The sequence below is a fragment of the Salvia hispanica genome, chromosome 5 (genome assembly GCF_029641045.1).
Source record: "Salvia hispanica isolate PSC_SH4W2 chromosome 5, Shi_PSC_v1, whole genome shotgun sequence".
Classification (NCBI taxonomy): Eukaryota; Viridiplantae; Streptophyta; class Magnoliopsida; order Lamiales; family Lamiaceae; genus Salvia; species Salvia hispanica.
In genome coordinates, this window is record NC_142696.1 from 11,978,564 (window position 1) to 11,999,743 (window position 21,180).

Genomic DNA, 21,180 nt, shown 5'->3' on the forward strand with positions numbered 1-21,180 from the left:
CCAATAAATTGTTTTTAACGGCTCGACAATGGCATTTATACACTTACCGTGTACTCCTTCCGTCCCATAAAAAGATGTCACGCTCTCCTTTTTAGTTGTCCCATTAAAGACGTCACAATTTCATTTTCAGAAAAAGTTCTCTCTCACAATAAAATAAATATTATATTTTTCTTTTTCCACCCAACACACAAAACAAAACCTCATATAACATGTCGTTCCACAAGTGTAACATCTTTTGTGGGACGAGGGGAATATTAATGATAAAAAAATTTAAATGTTTTTAAGAGCTAGATTTAGCTCGTTTTGAATGTCATACATGCAAAATATATCTTTAATTGCTTATTTTATACTTCCTCTATCCTATTAAAAATGAAATGTTTTCCTTTTTAGATTGTCTCATTAAAAATGAAACGTTTCCTAAAATGGAAACATCTCTATCTCTACTTTTTCATCTCTCTTACCTTACTCTCTCTTCATTAACTCACAAAACAACACTACATAAAAATCCATGCTCATTCTCAAATGTTGCATATTTAATAGGACGGGGGGAGTACAAATTGGTATTTTGACATCGTTTGTGAGAAAATGTAAAATAGAATTAGGAAACGATGCCGAAATTGAAAATCAAAGGAAACAGGCTTAAGTTAACAGCTGCCGAACGAGTCAGTGATCGACAGAGATCCAACGATCCGTTAGCTGTCCCCTCGAGTTCGATGGCAATAGTCTAAAAGTTGATTTTTGTAATAATCTTTGCTTTGAGATTTTAGGCATTCTTTTAGCCAATTTTTCTCCACCTTAACAAAGAGCTTACATTACAATAAAAATAAAAGACCTTTTTTAATCAAATTAAGTAGATAGTGATTTAAATTTGGAGAAAGACATTGCATGAGGCATGATTTGAGAGCATATTCGTTAGCATAGAAGTTAAAATTGATTTACGGTAGTTAAGTTGATACTATTAGTCTTTTGAGATACGATACTCTTGTTTATTATTTGTTCACTAGTCCCGTACACTTATGAGTATTACTCGTGTTAAAATAAGTTGAATCAAACATATTTACCCTAGGGTTTGTAACATAGAGATCTATGTTGACTTTGTTTATTAATTTTATCGACATTAACGAGAGGGTGAGATTTTGGAAACTAATCCCATTTTTTTGGGGATTTCTATATTGTTATCTTTTATTGGCATCAGCCATTTCAATAAAAGAACTCCATAATTCATACTACTTCGTGTTCGCATTAATAGTCACATTTATTATTTTGCACTTGTTTTATAAAAATAATAATAAATAACTAAAATGTAGAAATAGTAAAGTAAGAGAGATAATAATATAGAGAAGACTTCACTTTTTTTTTTGTTACAAGAGGAGAGCCAAAGCTCTAGGGATACAAATGCTTAGGCAGCAACAGATCATGAGACGGGCTCACCTATCTTATTTAGCTGAAGTAGATGGCCGACGTCTCCTGGAGGATCGTTTAGCAGTCGAAAGATCCGTGCATCTTCAAACCCCAGTTAGCTATAAATCAAGTCTGCCACCCGGTTTGCTTCGCGATAGGCATGCTTAACCTCTACATGCCACTCTTTATCAATCAAAGCCCAAATGTGTCTAACAATGTTATAGTTGCAACCTTCATTTCTCTTTTAGTTAACCATGAGCACTACGGTTATATTGTCACATTCCACAACAACATTTTGAAGTTTGTATTCTCATGCAAGCTTTAAGCCATCGTGTCAAACCTCAACTCTTATGACGTATGCACTTACTATAAATAAATTCAAACTTTAAAACAAATAACCACATTTCGAGTACATAAAGCGCACATATTATATAGTTTCAAAACCCCTATTGATCAAGTACATATTTTAAACTTTCTAAACTGTAGTAGGACCTTCTCACCACTCTATAGAATATACATTTATCTACATGCAAAACTGATGAGGAGGAGGAGAAGGTTGTCAAAACGCGTCAGCCGCCGAACCTGATAACACGTGCAGTTCCTACGACCAACGTCAACCAAAAACTTCACTAATCTCTTATTCCTGAAAAATATTAGTGGTTTATATGAGCCACAACTCAGTATATATAAACCATACCTTTAATTTCACATCACGAAAATCAAACATATTCTCTAGCCAAAATATTTAACAATAAACAACATATATTAAAAATAATTCATATAAATATGCATTATGCCACTTTGCGCAGTTTATTATTCTGTGACAAATCAAGTCTGGTATCTGCCCGGGATTCCTCTATGACCCGAAGGTCCCTCTGTAATTGGACTCATAGGTCCCTCTGTATTCGACCCGAAGGTCCCTCTGTATTGGACTCATAGGTCCCTCTGTATTTGGACTCATAGGTCCCTCTAAAATTTCAGATCCAGTGCAAGGCTGTCACAGATCCTTTTTAATCACATGATTCATGTACTTTCAAAACCACATGTAACATATATCAATGTCATCAACTACATATCTATATTATATTCAATCAAATAATTCCAACATAATATATAAAACATATCCATGTAAATTTCACACCATATACTTCAATTACTCAATCAAATTCAACAATTAGCAATCACTCAAATATCACATATAAAATTAAAAGTGTGATTTATACACACCTGATAAATAATTGAACTAAATTCTGATTCTGGTTTTGCGATCCACAATTCTTATTTCCTTTCTTCTTCTAATTTTCCTCTACTAACTATGCATCATTCTGTTTCCCTTTCTCTTTTTATTTTTTTCTTTGCTCACTGACTATACGTGTGATTATATAAGTAGGCAAAAGTGGTTATTGAAAAGTAATAACTTAAAGCTACTGATAATAATTATAAATATTAAAATAAATAGCAACATGCAAATTATAGTCCATTTATTTGACATTTGTCCTATAAGATTAGTGGCACTATTACTTAGTAGCCACGTACATACTAACACATTTTATTTCAAGCAATGTTACAACTATTATTTATATTATATTGATTTAGGATTACTATCATTTTCTATGTACTAATATATATCTGTACGTACATAATTAGTAGTACTATGTAGTACACATGCACACACATTTACATAATTATTTATATATACGTGGTATTTTATACTATAATACAATATATATATACATCTATTTAATGATTTCCGTATATGAAAACTATCTATATATTCGATTATAGTGAGTCGATCATAACCATAAATATATCCTTTATGGCACACTTAATATCTATATAGTATAAATGATAATTTATTATGCAATGACAAAATAATATGATAATATGCAAAATAATGCAAGTTTCGGGTTAGGGATGTCACAACTCTTCCCCTCTTTAAGAATTTTGTCCACAAAATTCATTTCTTTCTAAGTTGACATAGTCAATGAAATTGCTAACCCGTAAACAGATGTGGATAGTTCTTTCTCATCTTTTCCTCTGTCTCCCAAGTCGCTTCTTCAACTCCGTGATTTTTCCAAATAATTTTCACCATTGGGATATCTTTTCTTCGTAGTTGTTTTATTTGGCAATCTACTATGTTGACACGTTCTTCTATATAACTCAAATTTTCACAAATCTGTATATCAGGATCTTTCAGAACATGAGAAGGATCAGATCGATAACGTCGAAGCATACTGACATGAAAAACATTATGAATCTGTGCTAATTCCGGAGACAGTGCTAACCTGTACGCCAATGGCCCAACTCTTTCGACAATATCATAAGGCCCAATGTAACGAGGACTCAACTTACCTTTTTGTCCGAATCGCATGACTCCTTTCCATGGTGAAACTCGTAGAAACACTTTATCTCCCACTTCATATTCCATCTCTTTTCGATGCTTGTCATAATAACTCTTCTGTCTGTCTTGTGTTGCCTTCAACCTACCTTTAATGATGTCAATCTTGGAAATAGTTTCTTGAACAATCTCTGGTCCTTCTATAATCTCCAAACCTTCTTTGTCCCAATATACTGGAGTTCTACATTTTCTGCCATACAATGCTTCATATGGTGCCATTCCAATACTGCTGTGAAATTGATTATTATACGCAAACTCCATCAGCGGAATATACTTATCCCATGAGCCCTGAAATTCAATTACACACGCACGAAGCATTTCTTCCAACGTTTGTATAGTTCTCTCTGACTGACCATCTGTTTGAGGATGAAAAGCTGTACTAAAATGTAGGCGAGTTCCCATAGCTGTCTGAAAACTTTCCCAAAATCGAGAAGTAAATCGTGGATCTCTATCAGACACAATAGAAACTGGAATACCATGCAAACGTACCACTTCCTTCACATACATCTCAACTAACTGATCTAACGAACAACCCCATCGTATAGGCAAGAAGTGTGCTGATTTTGTTAGTCTATCTACAACCATCCATACAGCATCGTTCCCCTTTTGTGTTCTCGGTAACCCTGTAACAAAATCCATCGTAATGCGTTCCCATTTCCATACCGGAATCGTTAAAGGTTTCAGCAAACCTGCTGGTGCCTGATGTTCTGCCTTAACCTGTTGACACGTCAGGCACTTTGAAACAAACTCTGCCACCTCTTTCTTCATCCTCGGCCACCAATAATGTTGTCTCATAGTATGATACATTTTTGTCGTTCCTGGGTGCATTGCATAAGGTGCATTATGTGCCTCATCTAGAATCTCTTGCCGAAGATTATCAACATCTGGTACGCACCGTCTACTGCCAAACATTAAAATATCATCTTGTAGAGTAAACGATGTATCTTTACCTTGTCGTACTCCATTTATGATTTCCACAAATATTTCATCCCTTGGTTGAGCATCTTGAATTCGTTGTCTCAGTACTGGGCGAATCTCCAAAGTAGCTATCAAACCTTCACTCATGTCTAGCTGTAATCTTGCATTCAAATTTCGAAGAGTAATCAATTCTGGTAATGGTGTTACCTGCATATGTGCTATTAAACTGCCTGACTTTCGACTTAGCGCATCTGCGACAACATTCGCCTTCCCCGGATGGTATTCAATGGTGCAATCATAATCTTTAAGCAACTCAATCCAGCGTCTTTGTCTCATATTCAACTCTTTCTGGCTCCTTAAATATTTCAGACTCTTATGATCAGTCAAAATTCGAAACGTTTCTCCATAAAGGTAATGACGCCAAATCTTCAAAGCAAAAAAAACAGCAGCCAACTCTAGATCATGAACAGGGTAAGAAACTTCATGTACTCATAGTTGTCGCGAGGCATAAGCGATTACCTTTCCATTTTGCATTAAAACACAACCGAGTCCATGTTGAGAAGCGTCACTATAAACAACAAATCCTCCTGTACCTGTGGGAATAGTTAATATAGGTGCTGTAGTCAATCGATGCTTCAACTCATCAAAACTCTTCTGACATTCTGTATTCCATGAGAAAGGAGCATTCTTTCGTAACAACTTCGTCATTGGTCCTGCAATAATTGAGAATCCTTCCACAAAATGTCTGTAATATCCAGCCATACCTAGGAAACTTCGAACCTCTGTGACAGTAGTTGGCACTTTCCAGTTCACGACTGCTTCAATCTTTCGAGGATCCACTTCTATTCCTCGTCCTGACACCACGTGTCCCAAGAATAACACATGATCTAGCCAAAACTCGCATTTACTCAACTTTGCAAAAAGCTGTTTATCTCGCAGAACTTGTAATACTAATTGCAAGTGATTGACATGATCTTCCTTACTTCGCGAGTAAACCAATATGTCATCGATAAAAACAATCACAAACTGATCCAGAAATGGTTGAAATACTTTGTTCATTAGTGCCATAAAAGCTGCAGGTGCATTTGTCAGTCCGAAAGGCATTACCAAAAATTCATAATGGCCATATCGTGTCCGAAAAGCCGTCTTCGGAATATCCTCTTTAGCTATCTTCAGCTGATGGTATCCTGATCGAAGATCTATCTTTGAAAACACTTGTGCACCTTGAAGCTGATCAAACAGATCTTCTATTCTCGGCAATGGATATTTATTCTTCACCGTCACTTGATTCAACTTTCGATAGTCTATACAAAGTCGCAATGTGCCATCTTTCTTCTTTACAAATAATACTGGTGCTCCCCAAGGTGAAACACTAGGTCGTACAAATCCCTTATCTAACAATTCTTGTAATTGTTTCTTCAACTCTTGCAACTCCAATAGAGACATCCGATAAGGAGGAATCGAAATAGATGCAGTTCCAGGTAGCAACTCAATAGTAAACTCTGTCTCTCGATCAGGTGGCAATCCAGGTAAATCTTCCGGAAAAACATCAGGAAAATCTTTAACAACAAGAATATCTTTCACATTATCAAGAACTGTAGCACACTCTATAACATGAGCAAGGTATGCCTCACATCCACCACATATTAATCGAAAAGCCGATGTAGCTAAAATAAGACAAGTTGGAACAATTTGTCGATTGCCATAAAATATCACACGATCTCGTCCTGAAGATTCTATTATCACTTCTTTAGCATAAAAGTCAACCTTAGCCCTGTGGCGCGACAACCAATCCATACCCAGTATAATATCAAACTCATGTATAAACAAGGGAATCAAATCTGCTAGCAGTTCCACTGAATTTACTTTTACAACGCAATCTCGATAAACTGTATATACTGAAATAACTTCACCCAAAGGTGTGTGTACACCTAAGCTATGTTCCAGAGGTTCAGATGCTTTATGCATATGCGATGCTATGACAGGTGATATAAATGAATGCGTAGATCCCGGATCTATCAATGCATATATCAAGACGTCAAATAAATAAAGTGTACCAGTAATGACCTCGGGTGCTCTAGACGCCTCATCTTGAGTTATAGCAAACACACGGGCATGTCCCTGGAGCGTAGATCCTTGTGCCTCTGACTGTCATCGTCCTCTGCCTATAATAGCATTTATAGCATGTCCTTGTCCACGACCTCGACCAAAACCTCTACTTGATGCTGCTAGTCGCCCATTTTGTACTGTTGGTTCCGTCATTGCTCTACCACCTAATATTCTGTCAGGTTGAAGTGTGCATTCTCTATAATAATGTCCTTGTTGTCCGCAGTGATAGCAAGCCCCTGTAACTGTTCGACACTCCCCTGTATGTGGTCGCCCACAATGCGTGCATAAAGGTCGTGCATGTGCTGTCATAGCAGATCCCTATCCCCACTCGGGATTAAAAGATGGTACACGTCCACCTCTCTTAGCAGATGGACTTACTCTACTAAAATTCGACATTGATGAAAAGGAACCTTGTCGCCTTGGAATTCTAGAATATGACTCGCCAACATACGGTGGTGGTCCTCTCTTCTGTCTCTGAAGATAAACTTGTCTTTCTTTCACCAGTCTCTCAGCTCGAATAGCTGCTGCCCGTAAATCATTATAAGTGTGAAGATCTGAAGGTGTAATCTTACTTCTTATCTCGTATATCAGTCCATCTTCAAAACGTCTGCACTTATCTTGTTCTGTAGGCAACAATGCAGATGCATATCGAGAAAGCTGAGTAAACTTCACTTCATAGTCAGCAACAGACATAGCTCCTTGCTTAAGGGACAAAAACTCTTTCTGCTTCTCATCACAATACACCGCCGGTATATATTTATTACTGAATTCTCTAAGAAAGTCATCCCAACTAAGTACGGGAGGTTGTATCATGGCTTGTGGGACTGTCTCCCACCAATAGTAAGCATCGCATTGAAGAAGAGACACTGCATAATCAAAACGTTCTTCTAGAATACAATCCATCTGATTGAACACACGTTCTACCCTCTTCAGCCATATCTCAGCCTCAGCTGGATCAGTAGTCCCATAAAAGTCAACCGCACCCATTTTTCGGAGCTCTTTAAAGTTTCTACCTCTTTGCCTCATCATTGGCCCTTGTACTTCTTGTTCAACCACTCTAGGTATTTGCTGGTTATCCCCAGATGATGCAGCAGGTATATGAGATCCTTGAACAGTTAATGAATGATGCAAGGCGGCTGACCCTTCTCTCCTCGGTGACACATGTTCATGAATGCCCATGTTCCTGATAATTCAAATGTGATGCAACTTATAACTAAAACTTATCATATGATATGCATGAATGCTATGTCCCATCGGGATTCTATCCCCGCTCTGATACCACCTAAACTGTCAAACCTCAACTCTTATGACGTATGCACTTACTATAAAAAAATTCAAACTTTAAAACAAATAACCACATTTCGAGTACATAAAGCACACATATTATATAGTTTCAAAACCCCTATTGATCAAGTACATATTTTAAACTTTCTAAACTATAGTAGGACCTTCTCACCACTCTATAGAATATACATTTATCTACATGCAAAACTGATGAGGAGGAGAAGGTTGTCAAAACGCGTCAGCCGCCGAACCTGATAACACGTGCAGTTCCTACGACCAACGTCAACCAAAAACTTCACTAATCTCTTATTCCTGAAAAATATTAGTGGTTTATATGAGCCACAACTCAGTATATATAAACCATACCTTTAATTTCACATCACGAAAATCAAACATATTCTCTAGCCAAAATATTTAACAATAAACAACATATATTAAAAATAATTCATATAAATATGCATTATGCCACTTTGCGCAGTTTATTATTCTGTGACAAATCAAGTCTGGTATCTGCCCGGGATTCCTCTATGACCCGAAGGTCCCTCTGTAATTGGACTCATAGGTCCCTCTGTATTTGACCCGAAGGTCCCTCTGTATTGGACTCATAGGTCCCTCTGTATTTGGACTCATAGGTCCCTCTAATATTTCAGATCCAGTGCAAGGCTGTCACAGATCCTCTTTAATCACATGATTCATGTACTTTCAAAACCACATGTAACATATATCAATGTCATCAACTACATATCTATATTATATTCAATCAAATAATTCCAACATAATATATAAAACATATCCATGTAAATTTCACACCATATACTTCAATTACTCAATCAAATTCAACAATTAGCAATCACTCAAATATCACATATAAAATTAAAAGTGTGATTTATACACACCTGATAAATAATTGAACTAAATTCTGATTCTGGTTTTGCGATCCACAATTCTTATTTCCTTTCTTCTTCTAATTTTCCTCTACTAACTATGCATCATTCTGTTTCCCTTTCTCTTTTTATTTTTTTCTTTGCTCACTGACTATACGTGTGATTATATAAGTAGGCAAAAGTGGTTATTGAAAAGTAATAACTTAAAGCTACTGATAATAATTATAAATATTAAAATAAATAGCAACATGCAAATTATAGTCCATTTATTTGACATTTGTCCTATAAGATTAGTGGCACTATTACTTAGTAGCCACGTACATACTAACACATTTTATTTCAAGCAATGTTACAACTATTATTTATATTATATTGATTTAGGATTACTATCATTTTCTATGTACTAATATATATCTGTACGTACATAATTAGTAGTACTATGTAGTACACATGCACACACATTTACATAATTATTTATATATACGTGGTATTTTATACTATAATACAATATATATATACATCTATTTAATGATTTCCGTATATGAAAACTATCTATATATTCGATTATAGTGAGTCGATCATAACCATAAATATATCCTTTATGGCACACTTAATATCTATATAGTATAAATGATAATTTATTATGCAATGACAAAATAATATGATAATATGCAAAATAATGCAAGTTTCGGGTTAGGGATGTCACACATCGTATATAGCCCACAACTCGGCAGTCAACACAGAGCTTTTCCCAAGGCGTCAGGCATATCCCAAAAACCACTCTCCATTTGAGTTCCTAATAACCCCACCAACAGATGCTTCTTTTGTCGAGCTGCACCATCAGAGTTCAATTTCCTGTAGCCCGGGGCGGGAGCAAACCAATGAATGAGCTTAGCGAATCTATTCTTAACGGTCTGCTTCTTAATCTCATTAGATCTAACAACCCTTCCCCAAGCTCGACACTGAGCTATAATTGTTGAACCATTGAAGCTCGCATCCTGAAATACAATATCATTCCTAGAAGACCATAATTTCCACACCACCAAACCAAATAAGCAGCCCCAATCACCGTCAACAGTTCTATTCTTATCACTAAGGTTTTCCATGAGCCAAATATCAAAAGGCAGGGAGAAAAACCTGTTGCGTATGCTGGGGGGAACAAGAGAGCCCCAAACTGCTGCTGCATTGGGACAGGAACAGAAGATATGTTCCATATTTTCTTCACAAGCACCACAACTGCTGCAAGATGAATCATCAGCCATATGTCTACGACATCTCTCAGCATTAGTAAGAAGACGACCATGCATAACAAGCCACAAAAAGAGTCTCACTCTTTGGGGACCTCTGAAACTCCACGCCGCCACCCATTTCTATTCCGTGGAAATCATTAGGTCGGCAGATAAAAGTTCATAAGCGCCTGCAACTGAAAATTTAACATTGGAGGCCCAACGCCAAGTGCACACATCAGGCCCGGGGGAGTAGATCTTGAAACATAGACCAGTCTCACTCCCCATCATCATTTACCATATTGGAAACAGAAGCATCCACAAATGCTGGAAGATCATTAACTTTATGAGCGACGAGAGGCCCAAGAGACGGGATCCAAGTATCACACACGAAGTTAGTACAAACACCATTGCTAATAGCCCAACAAATGCTGTCGTAGACACGGTCCCAAATCTTCGATAAGGAACGCCACACAAAAGAACTTGAGCTCCTTTTGATCATTGATGGGCATGCACAGCTAACATTATATTTATCTCTAAGAATCCGAGCCCATAGTGATTTCTCTTCTGAAACTAGACGAACCACAAGCTTTATCATGAATGTCTGGTTATGTGTTTTTAGATCGCGTAGACCTACCCCCCCACCCCCCCGAGCTAATAGGTTTGCAAACGGTCTTCCAATTAACCAATGAGAGTTTTGGTTGTTGCTCAGAACCACCCCATACAAATCGTCGGATCAACTTCATCAATTACATTAGCAGGTAACATGACTACATGCATACAATAGGTTGGAATGGCAGAAAGGACAGCCTTGGCTAAAGTGACTCTCGCTGCCAAGGATAGTGAAGCCGCCGACCACCCATTTAACCTTCTTTGGACCTTGTCAATAATATACTTGAAATTAGCACATGTGACTCTACCATGAAGAAAAGGAATACCCAAATACATGCCTAGATTATCCACAACCTTGAAGTGAAAAATGCTCTCAATTTCCTTAGCAGTGTCAGCATCTAAAGTAGAGTTGAGTTTTGTTAATGCTAACCCGATGACCTGAGTATTAGCTAAATTGATGTAGGAGCTCTTTGATAGCCTTCGCATTAGAGCAGTCAGCCATACTGAAAAGAACGAGGTCATCCGCAAAGAAGAGGTGAGAGATTGGAGATCCACCTCTACTGAATCTCATCTAGACCCATCTTCCTTCATCGACCGCCTTGTTTATTGTGTAACTTAGTCTCTCCATGCCTATAACAAAGAGATATGGAAAGAGAGGGTCACCTTGTCTAATCCCTCTTTTTCGGTCTAAATTCTTCCGTTAAAACTCCTTTCCAAGAAATTTGCATAGAAGTAGTAGACACTCATTCCATAATTATCAAAATTATTTTTTGTGGCAGCTCCAAATCTTTAAGTGAATCCTCAACGAACTCCCACCGAATTTTGTCATAGGCCTTTTCTAAATCAACTTTGATAGTCATCCAACCTGCCTTAGTTTTACAATTATTCATCGAGTGAACGCATTCTTGAGCAATAATAATGTTGTCTGTGATGCTCCTTCCTTTGATAAAACTCACTTGATTGGGAGAGACAACAAATTTATAAGGTTCGTCATTCGATTGACGATGATCTTAGTAGTGACTTTATACACCACTCAACACAAGCTAATATGCCAGAATTCTGTTATTACTTCAAGATTATCCACTTTAGGGATCAAGACCAAGGTTGTCTTGTTAAGAGCCTTGTCTATCGCAACCCCTTCAAAAAAATTACGAATCATCTTACAAATTGAGGGGCCTACAATTTTCCATTGAGACTGGAAAAGTTGAGCATGAAGTCCGTCTACACCAGGAGCTTGTAGCGGTTTCATATCAAAAAGAGCACAACAGATTTCCTCATCTGATTTCTGATGGTGGGGAACTGATTTCTGATGGTGGGGAACTGATTTCTGATTGGGAATGGGCCAGGCCAAGGAGCATCAACCGAGAAGAGGAGACTTCACTTTAATTATTAATTATGAATTAATATTTTAATTTAGTCAAAATTTTACTAATCGTCCGTTAATCGTTAGTTTTTGATTGAACTATAAAAAATGACCAATTTGACGACAATTTCATTTGTTTTAGGACTCGATTTTTGAAAAATGAATATTCTGAATCAAATTTATATTTCGGTCATAACTCATATGTTTAGGATTATTAGTTTTACATGACATGTAAGTGAAATGAGGGCTTATATACTGCTCCCTCCCTCCGTCCCCATAGAATATGCACTTTGTGTTCGGCACGAGTTTTATTGCAAAATTGGTAAAGTAAGAGAGAGATAGAGAGAAAAAGTAAATAAATTATTATTAGTGGAGAATGGGTCCCACCTTATTAGAGAGAAAAGAGTTCCGAAATTAGAAAGTACATATTCTTGTGGAACAAACTAAAAAAGAAAGAGTGCATATTCTTGTAACGACGAAGGAATATCATTATTATAAAACGAGTGCAGAGAAGTAAACGTAGCTCCTAGCGCGGGACGGAGGTAATTCATAATTCACTGATTTTTAGCATCAACCATTCCAATAAAAGAGCTGCATAATTCATTAAATTAAACATTGATTATAGCACCAACCATTTCAATAAAAGAAGAGCAGCATAAATTCAGAAAACGATGATTTTTGGACCAACGAGGGCAGGGTCTTGTTTGGTAAATCTAGCGGTGTTCATGCATCCATGTCATCCAACGAATATTCCTAGTTTTTCCCCTACCTAATTTTTAATTAATTTCTTATAGATAAATAAATTACACACCATTCCTACTCGAGTATAAAAACACACCTCATACCAATTAAGAGCAATTTAGTTGCTACAAAATTAATTACAACAAAAGTCAATAAACATATGTACATTAATAAACTTTAAAATAATTATAGTACTCTCTCCGTTCCTAAAAATTATGAACTATTTTCTATTTGATTCGTCCCTAAAAAGTGAATTTCTAATTTTGGAAGCTTTTTTCTCTCTAATAAGGTGCGACTCATTCTCTACTAACAATACTTTAATAACTATTTTCTCTATCTCTCTCTTACTTTTTCAATTATATATTAAAAATCGTGCCGAATCAAATGTTCATACTCTTTGGAGACGGATGTAGTAATATAAATATAAGGTACTCCCCCATCTCATCATAAGTGAGTCACTTTCCTTTTTGTGATGTTCCATCATAAGTGAGTCATTTTCATTTTAAGCAAAAAATCATCTCTCTTACTTTATTTTCCCACCTACTTCATTCTTTTCACTCCTCTACTTTTTGTCTTTCTTATACTTTACTCTCTCTACGTAACTCTTTAAATATCAATTTCTTAAATCATGTGACAAAAGAAGTGGCTTGCTTATGGCGGGACGAAGGAAGTACTAAAAACTTGTTGTGTACAAACTCATCTCACATCGGATAAGTGAGGAAGTTGAAAGCAGTATATAAGTGTTGTCCAACCCAATTAATTTGAGGCCTTTTCAAATGACCTAAAAATAAATTAGTACAAATTCGCGCAGGCTTAATTTCAAAGCGGATAATATCAAACTAAATAAATTCATCCGTATTATTTAAATTACTCAACTACCTACCCTCTAAGTCAAGTTGGAAGGTAGCTTAAATGCTTGGCTCCTACATGCTATAAAGAATACAATTTTGACGCTCTCTCTCTATCTCCATCTAATCGATTAGAAATCTCTCCCAAAATCCGAGCCGATATCACAGAGTAGGAATTCTCTCCAACATTTTTTTATCTATTTAATTATTATTTAATACTTTGTGTTGAGGTGATAATAGTTATTATGGATTGTTTATGCAGTGGGTAGTAATGATGCTGTGATGGTGGATGAAGTTTCATTTCCTCCACAAATATCCATCACCAAGCCATTGCCTTTAGTGGCTCATGGTAAGTAAAGTATAAAATACATATATTCATTCTCAATTGTACTTTTTTTCCTTAATTCTTATACTATAATCTTTCAGATCATTTCTCATTTCTCAGTTTGCTTACTTTGGATGATAGATATGACTATAAAGATGGTGTTAGATTTTATAACTATTTTTACAGTATATATAAATTTTTTTATAGACATATTTGGTTTGAAGCTTTATTATAATATAGAAAAGGCTTAGGCCCGAGTTCGTTTTGAGGGTCTATTAAAATTTATCACTTACAAAATAAACAATTATAAAATCTATTCAAAAATTCTTTTTCTTGATATAACTTAATAAAACCATATTTTCTGAGGTATTAAGCCTATAATTTTAGGTATACTTGATTACTTATCATGTGAAGATCATTACTTTTTGGATGGAAATGTTTGCATTTATGATGTGCATAGGAAATGCCAAAGTAAAACAAACATTAAATTTGCGATATTTAATTTTGATTGCATTTCATGGAATACTATTATGTGGATGTAATTAGTTTCTTGATTTGATTTGATTTGATTTGATAAGTTTAAACAGATAACGCACACTGTAAAGTGATCTGGAAATGTGTTCGAATGGGCAGTTGGAAGCACTCCTTTAAACTTAACCCAATCGGTGCCTTCGTATTAAATGGAATATTGAACACCAAAATGATGTTTAGTTTGTAGAATCATTAAAGAACACTAAAATATTAAATAAAACTGCATTTCCATCTCCAAATAAATTCCAATGGTGCATGGTAGGTGGTAGCAATAATACAGAATATAGTACTACTAATAGTCTTGGAAATTTATACTCCCCTGTGCACTTTCTATTTTCGTCCGTCCTATAAAAATATGTGCATTCCATTTTTGTAAAGTTATATCAATTTAATAATGTAGGTCCACTATTCGCTAACACTACTTTAACTGTCATTTTCCTCCTCTCTCTCACTTTATCATATCATTTTCCTCCACTCTCTTACTTTACTAATTTATACCCGTGCATACACATTGACCGTATTTTTATGTGACGGAGGGAATAGTAACTTCCATTTGTATTAAAATAATATGATGCTACATATTTTATGTAACTATATTTTTATTTTTATTTAATGTAAGTTATATTTGCTTCGTTTTTTTATTGAATTATGAATAAGTAATTAATTGAATTTGTTTGATGTAATAAGGGATTACGGACATAGAGATACACTTCCTACAGATTAAGTTTACAGCAATTGGAGTTTACATTGATCCTCAAATTGGGGCTCACCTCCAAAAATGGAAAGGCAAGTCACCCGCCGACTTAGCCGAAGACGATGACTTCTTCGACGCCCTAGTTTCCGGTAACCATCTCTCTAGTCTCTTTTTTCAACTTAAATTCCAAATGAATCAAATAGATCAATACTCCCTTCGTCCCTATGTTGTAAAGCTATTTTTTGTGAGTATACGATTTAAGAAACTTGTGTTAAAACATAAATGTAAAAAGTGTATAAAGTAAATATGAATATGACTCAGCGATAGATAGACAAAAGGACTCTATTTTACTATACTCTAAGATGAAACACATATTACACTAATGCAAATATTTGTGTAAAACTGTTAATATGAACGTTAGGGATTCAAGACACATATGATGTTCCGAATTTGTTCTTACAAATATTTCAACAAATTCAACAAACCAAACAAGAAATAGAACAATAAAAATGGTGAAAAAGAAGAAGAAGATGATAGAACAATAAATAATCCAATGACTACTTTCACTTAAACAATAACATAATACTCCACAAAACTAGCAACACAAGAACTAATAAAACATACCTTACCATTCAACCTTAGCCCAACAAAAGATTGGAATGCAACCACAAGAGATTTTAATAAATATTCAAAAATAAATATGAGTGTTCAAATCAAAGCTGCCATGAAAAAACTGTAATACGCGTACATATACTAGAAGTTAAAGAGTAAAATAAAACAAGTTTTGGTAGAAAAAAGCCATCCCAGGAAAATCGCCCGACCAGGCGTTCGGCTAGTCAACCGACGCCCGCCCGCACACTTTCTTGACGAAAATTGGTCTCGCGACTAAGACAAATTTGTAATTATTATAGGAGATAAAGTTTACAACATCATTTGCTAATCAATACAAACATTAGTGCTGAAGATAGATCAATAACAAAACTTAATATCATTTTTAATTCGATATAGTATTACAGTTAATGAAGATAACATTAATTTCTTTTTTTAGATCAAAAGCAAACTTTGTATGGAATGTTATTTTTCATTTCATATGAGATCTTTATTGATGAAACATTTTTTCCTATTCAGTTTATCATTAGGATATTTATTAGTTATCATGGAAGATTGAGTTATTATTTGATTACTATTCTTTGTAGACATATCTTAAATAAATTTGGATATGGCAAAAAATTGGCAGCTCCGGTGGAGAAATTAGTGCGCGTGGTTGTGATTAAGGAGATAAAAGGGTCGCAATATGGAGTGCAGTTGGAGGGTTCTGTTAGGGATCGTTTGGCTGAAGAGGATAAGTACGAGGAAGAAGAGGAAGAAGCTTTGGAACAAGTTGTTCATTTCTTCCAATCCAAATATTTCAACCATCATTCAGTTATAACATTTTATTTCCCACCTACTGCTGCTCAAACTGTCGAGGTAACAATTCTCACAAATACAACTTGTTACATTATTATTTGTAAATCGGAAATTGATGTTTGGGTTATATATAGATTGTATTTACAACGGATGGAAATGAAGAATCGAAGATGGAGGTGAAGAACGCGAACGTGGCGGAGATGATACAGAAATGGTACTTGGGTGGAAGCCGTGGAGTGTCTCCGACCACCGTCACCTCCTTGGCCGCCGCTCTCTCCGCTGAGTTATCCAAATGAGCTTCAAGCTTTATTAGAATAAGGCATGAAATATAGTCAGTCATATACTGGCTGATACTTGAGCCAACTTGTTAGTCATTTTTGGGAGTTTTTATTGTATGCTCTTCATGTACCTACACCCTTAGTATATAAGGTGATGGTTTTCTCTGTCTTGCAATATATCAGAAAATAATATTCTTTTCTACCAAATATGACGTCTTCTCTATCTCTCGATCTCCACCTTCATGGAGCTTAATTCATAGTCTTGTTATGGTATTAGTGGAAATTTTTCCGCGATTTATCTCTGATTTTCTTTGATCTTCCTTTACATCTCTATTTTTCCGATCTTCTTCCCGATCTCCGATGAACAATCGCGGCGATCGTGGTCGTCCTCCACCAGCTGAGGACACATCTAGTCCGTACTATCTTCATCCAAGTGATAGCCCGGGAGCTATCCTTGTTTCGCAGCAGCTCAATGGCTCTAATTATCCTGCTTGGAGTCGATCTTTCACCACTGCTCTCCTTGCCAAAAACAAGCTGGTGTTTGTTGATGGTTCGATTTTGCGTCCTGGCCTTGAAGATCTTCTCTATCAGCCATGGATTAGTTGCAATAGTTGCTTTGCTTCCACATTGGATAAAAGCAAGCACAAGTTCACTCCAAGAGTTGTAAATTGCTTGTTTCTTGGTTACCCTCCTGGCTATAAAGGGTACAAAGTCATGAACTTGGATACACATGAAATTTTTATCGGTAGAAATGTGACATTTCATGAGTCAGAATTTCCTCTTGAACATCAGTCACCATCTCACTTTCCTACTGATATTTCTCATCCTCCAAGTACATCTTCCCCTCATACTGACCATAATACATCTTCCTCTCATACTAACCATACTCTCATTCCTCAAAATACTTCCGATACTCCAGATTCCGCCTCTACTTCGTATAAGTCAAAATCTGGAACAACTATACACACTCCTACACACCTTTCTGATTACATTTGTAATTCAGTAACTTCTACCTCAAACTATTTTTCTTTAGCCAAGCTGTCACAACCTTATCTCAAATTCATCATTCTTCTTTCCATTCTCACTGAACCATCCACCTATAAACAAGCAGCACAACATCCAGAGTGGGTGTTGGGTATGCAAGATGAACTGCAGGCTCTGATAAGGACTGCTACATGGTTGATCACTTTCCTACCTTCTGGAAAGATTCCTATATCTTGTAAATGGATTTACAAGATCAAGTTCAAGGCTGATGCTACTGTAGAAAGGTATAAAGCTCGTTTGGTGGCTAAGGACTTCACTCAACAGGCTGGGGTTATTTTCATGATACCTTCTCACCTGTTGCAAAACTCACCACAGTGAAATTAATGTTAGCATTGGCAGCCATAAAAGTTTGGAAATTAGCTCATCTTGACATCAACAATGCCTTTTTGTATGGTGATCTAGAGGAGGAGATATATATGACTCTGCCTCCTAGTTTGGTTATTGAAAATCCACCGGTTAGATCTGGTCAGCTGGTTTGTAAACTCAAGAAGTCTTTGTATGGCCTTAAGCAGGCTTCAAGACAGTGGTACCTAAAGTTCTCTCAGGTTTTGGCTGGTTTTTGTCTGATTCAATCTGCTTCTGACCATTCCTATTTTTATAAATATTCAGCAGATGAGAAGTTCTTTGGTGTGGTTATCTATGTTGATGACATTTTAGTGGCTAGTATTGAGAATGATCTGATTACTGAGTTCAAGATTTTTCTGCAAGCTCACTTCAAGCTCAAAGATCTGGGCACCCGTAAGTATTTTCTTGGGATTGAGATTTCTAGAAATCAATTTGGTGTGTTTCTTTCTCAGCACAAATATGCCTTGGATTTGGTCTCGGATGTTGGTCTACTTGGCTGCAAGCCATCTTCTACACCCATGGATTCTACCAAGTCTCTCCATCAAGATGCAAGGGATCCACTTTCTGATCCCACTCCTTATAGAAGATTGATAGGCCGCCTTGTGTATCTTTGTATCACACGGCCTGACATCACCTTTGTTGTAAACAAGCTTAGTCAATTTCTGTCAAAACCGTGCTCGGAGCACATGCTTGCTGGTGAGAGAGTTCTAAGATATTTGAATGGTACTTTGGGCCACGGTCTTTTCTACTCTGCTAAGGGAGAACCTCATTTGAGCATCTTTTCTGATGCGGATTGGGGAGCTTGCCCTGATACAAGAAGATCAATCTCTGGTTTTTGCTTGTTTCTTGGCACATGTCTGATTTCTTGGCGTTCGAAGAAGCAGCATACAGTCTCCAGATCTTCAGCGGAGGCAAAACATAGGGCGATGGCCCTTGCTTCTTGTGAAGTGGTGTGGATTGTTGCCTTACTCAAGGACTTTGGATTGGGGGTGACCAAGTCAGTTCCTTTATATTGTGATAGCCAGGCGGCAATTCATATTAGTTCCAACCCTGTTTTCCATGAACGTACTAAGTATATAGAGGTTGATTGTCATACAGTTCAGGACAAGATACTTGAGGGTGTGATCAGAATAGTCCATGTTATCAACACTCTACAGCTTGCTGATATCTTCACTAAGCCCTTGGCTGCTTCTCATTTTTAGAATTTGCTGTCCAAGATGGACTTCACAACCGTTTATAGTCCATCTTGAGAGGGCCTATTAGAATAAGGCATGAAATATAGTCAGTCATATACTTGCTGATACTTGAGCCAGCTGTCACTTAGTTAGGTTTCATTTGTTAGTCATTTTTGGGAGTTTTTATTGTATGCTCTTTATGTACCTACACCATACACCCATAGTATAAGGTGATGGTTTTCTCTGTCTTGCAATATATCTGTTAGAAATAATGAGATAAAATTCCCAAGCCGTTACAGGCGGTACTCTAACTATTACAATCGAAGGAAGATAATAACAATAAATGGAATGAAAATTACAACGGAAATAATAAAATAAACCGAACTATAAGTCGAGTCGAGGGAAGCCCTCTTTCCGCAAGACAAATTACGCCCCGGCTAGTGCTCACGGAATGGCGTATTGCCCCCAAAGATAAAACGACTTCCTCCTAGCGTGTAGAAGCACCTCAAACCCGCTAGGCACCGGCGAACTTGATGAAGTTCTGAGAATCGAGCTATGCAATGCTACTATGATGTAGAGAACTAGAGAGAAGAGAGAATGCTTTTTGTTGGTGTGTCTCTCATCTCTCAAACCCACCTATTTAAGGATAGGAGAGACCACTTCAAAAGTCTTGGCATTAAGGGTCACCATAAACCAATTGGAGGTTACATAACATGAAAAGCCAAAGGACTTGAAGGTGAAAAGCTTGAAGCCTTTCCAAATATTACACGTTTTCAACAATCCCCCACATTGGTTAGAGCACTGCAAGCTCAAACCAACACAAGACGTGTATGCATGCATGCAGACTCTTCGCTCAATCCTCGAGAAACAATATTGCATTTGGAATAGTAGCTTGGGGCTTTGAACTTTCCATAGTCAATACTATCGGGCATACCGGCGGCCTGGTGGACGTGATGCCTTGAACCATTCCTCCTTGGTGTATACCGAGACAATAATATTGACACAATACTATTTACAAACTCATCAGTTCTCGCGTTTGTGTCCTTTACTGGCCATGGAACACCACTTTGGATTCATAAGTGATTCACATGTTGAAGCGGCCCACACTTCTTCACTTACATAGGTGATTCTTTTCCAGGTATCCTGCAATACCCACCTCCTCGAAGCTTCTAAGAATCATTAAAAGTCAAAACTTAGCCTCTTACCACATGCAGGTTACAACACTCAATGCTTTCAAACGAATGGGCGAAGATAAAATATCTTCCGAGTGTTACAACTAGAGTCATATAGCTTTGTTTTCCCATTGAACCAAGCCCATGGGATCTCCAATCGTATGGTTGGGTTACCACTATAATCATCTTTTAAAATATGGTTTTCAGTCCCATTCCTTTTAGCAATTTATGCATTTGATCACGGTTTAAACTTTTCGTTAACGGATCCGCTAAGTTATCCACTGACCTTACATAGTCAACTGCGATAACACCACTTGTGATCAACTGCCTCACGGTATTATGTCGCCGACGAATGTGTCAAGACTTACCATTGTATAAGCCACTATGTGCTCTCCCTATAGCCGCTTGGCTATCACAGTGTATCA

At 36.7% G+C, this 21,180-nt stretch overlaps 2 protein-coding genes, 1 long non-coding RNA gene and 1 pseudogene across 3 annotated transcripts; 2 read left to right on the forward strand and 2 right to left on the reverse strand.

The window, feature by feature from the left end:
- Positions 1-6,868: 6,868 nt before the first annotated feature.
- Positions 6,869-8,005, reverse strand: LOC125189854 (uncharacterized; annotated as a pseudogene).
- A 169-nt stretch (positions 8,006-8,174) lies between these two features.
- On the reverse strand, positions 8,175-9,141 carry LOC125191270 (uncharacterized). The gene is made up of 2 exons (XR_007171073.2): positions 9,007-9,141; positions 8,175-8,422 (listed from the first exon to the last, which is right to left on the reverse strand). It is a non-coding gene; the product is annotated as an uncharacterized LOC125191270 (long non-coding RNA).
- A 4,679-nt stretch (positions 9,142-13,820) lies between these two features.
- Positions 13,821-17,226, forward strand: CHIL (Chalcone-flavanone isomerase family protein). Its single transcript, XM_048083418.1, has 5 exons — positions 13,821-13,953; positions 14,047-14,133; positions 15,328-15,483; positions 16,572-16,801; positions 16,876-17,226. Coding segments are annotated over exons 1-5 (636 nt in total). The 5' UTR covers positions 13,821-13,952; the 3' UTR covers positions 17,038-17,226.
- A 134-nt stretch (positions 17,227-17,360) lies between these two features.
- LOC148926288 (uncharacterized) lies at positions 17,361-18,396 on the forward strand. The gene has a single exon (XM_089059495.1). The coding sequence runs from the start codon at positions 17,380-17,382 to the stop codon at positions 18,379-18,381; it is 1,002 nt and encodes a 333-aa protein (XP_088915621.1). The 5' UTR covers positions 17,361-17,379; the 3' UTR covers positions 18,382-18,396.
- Positions 18,397-21,180: the final 2,784 nt, after the last annotated feature.

Excerpts from the sequence above, each read along its gene's own strand:
- CHIL (XM_048083418.1), top strand. Across the intron at positions 14,134-15,327 it reads ATTGCCTTTAGTGGCTCATG|GGATTACGGACATAGAGATA; the intron begins GTAAGTAAAGTA and ends TGATGTAATAAG. Across the intron at positions 15,484-16,571 it reads CTTCGACGCCCTAGTTTCCG|CTCCGGTGGAGAAATTAGTG; the intron begins GTAACCATCTCT and ends AAAAATTGGCAG.
- LOC148926288 (XM_089059495.1), top strand. The coding sequence starts at position 17,380 with ATGAACAATCGCGGCGATCGTGGTCGTCCTCCACCAGCTGAGGACACA.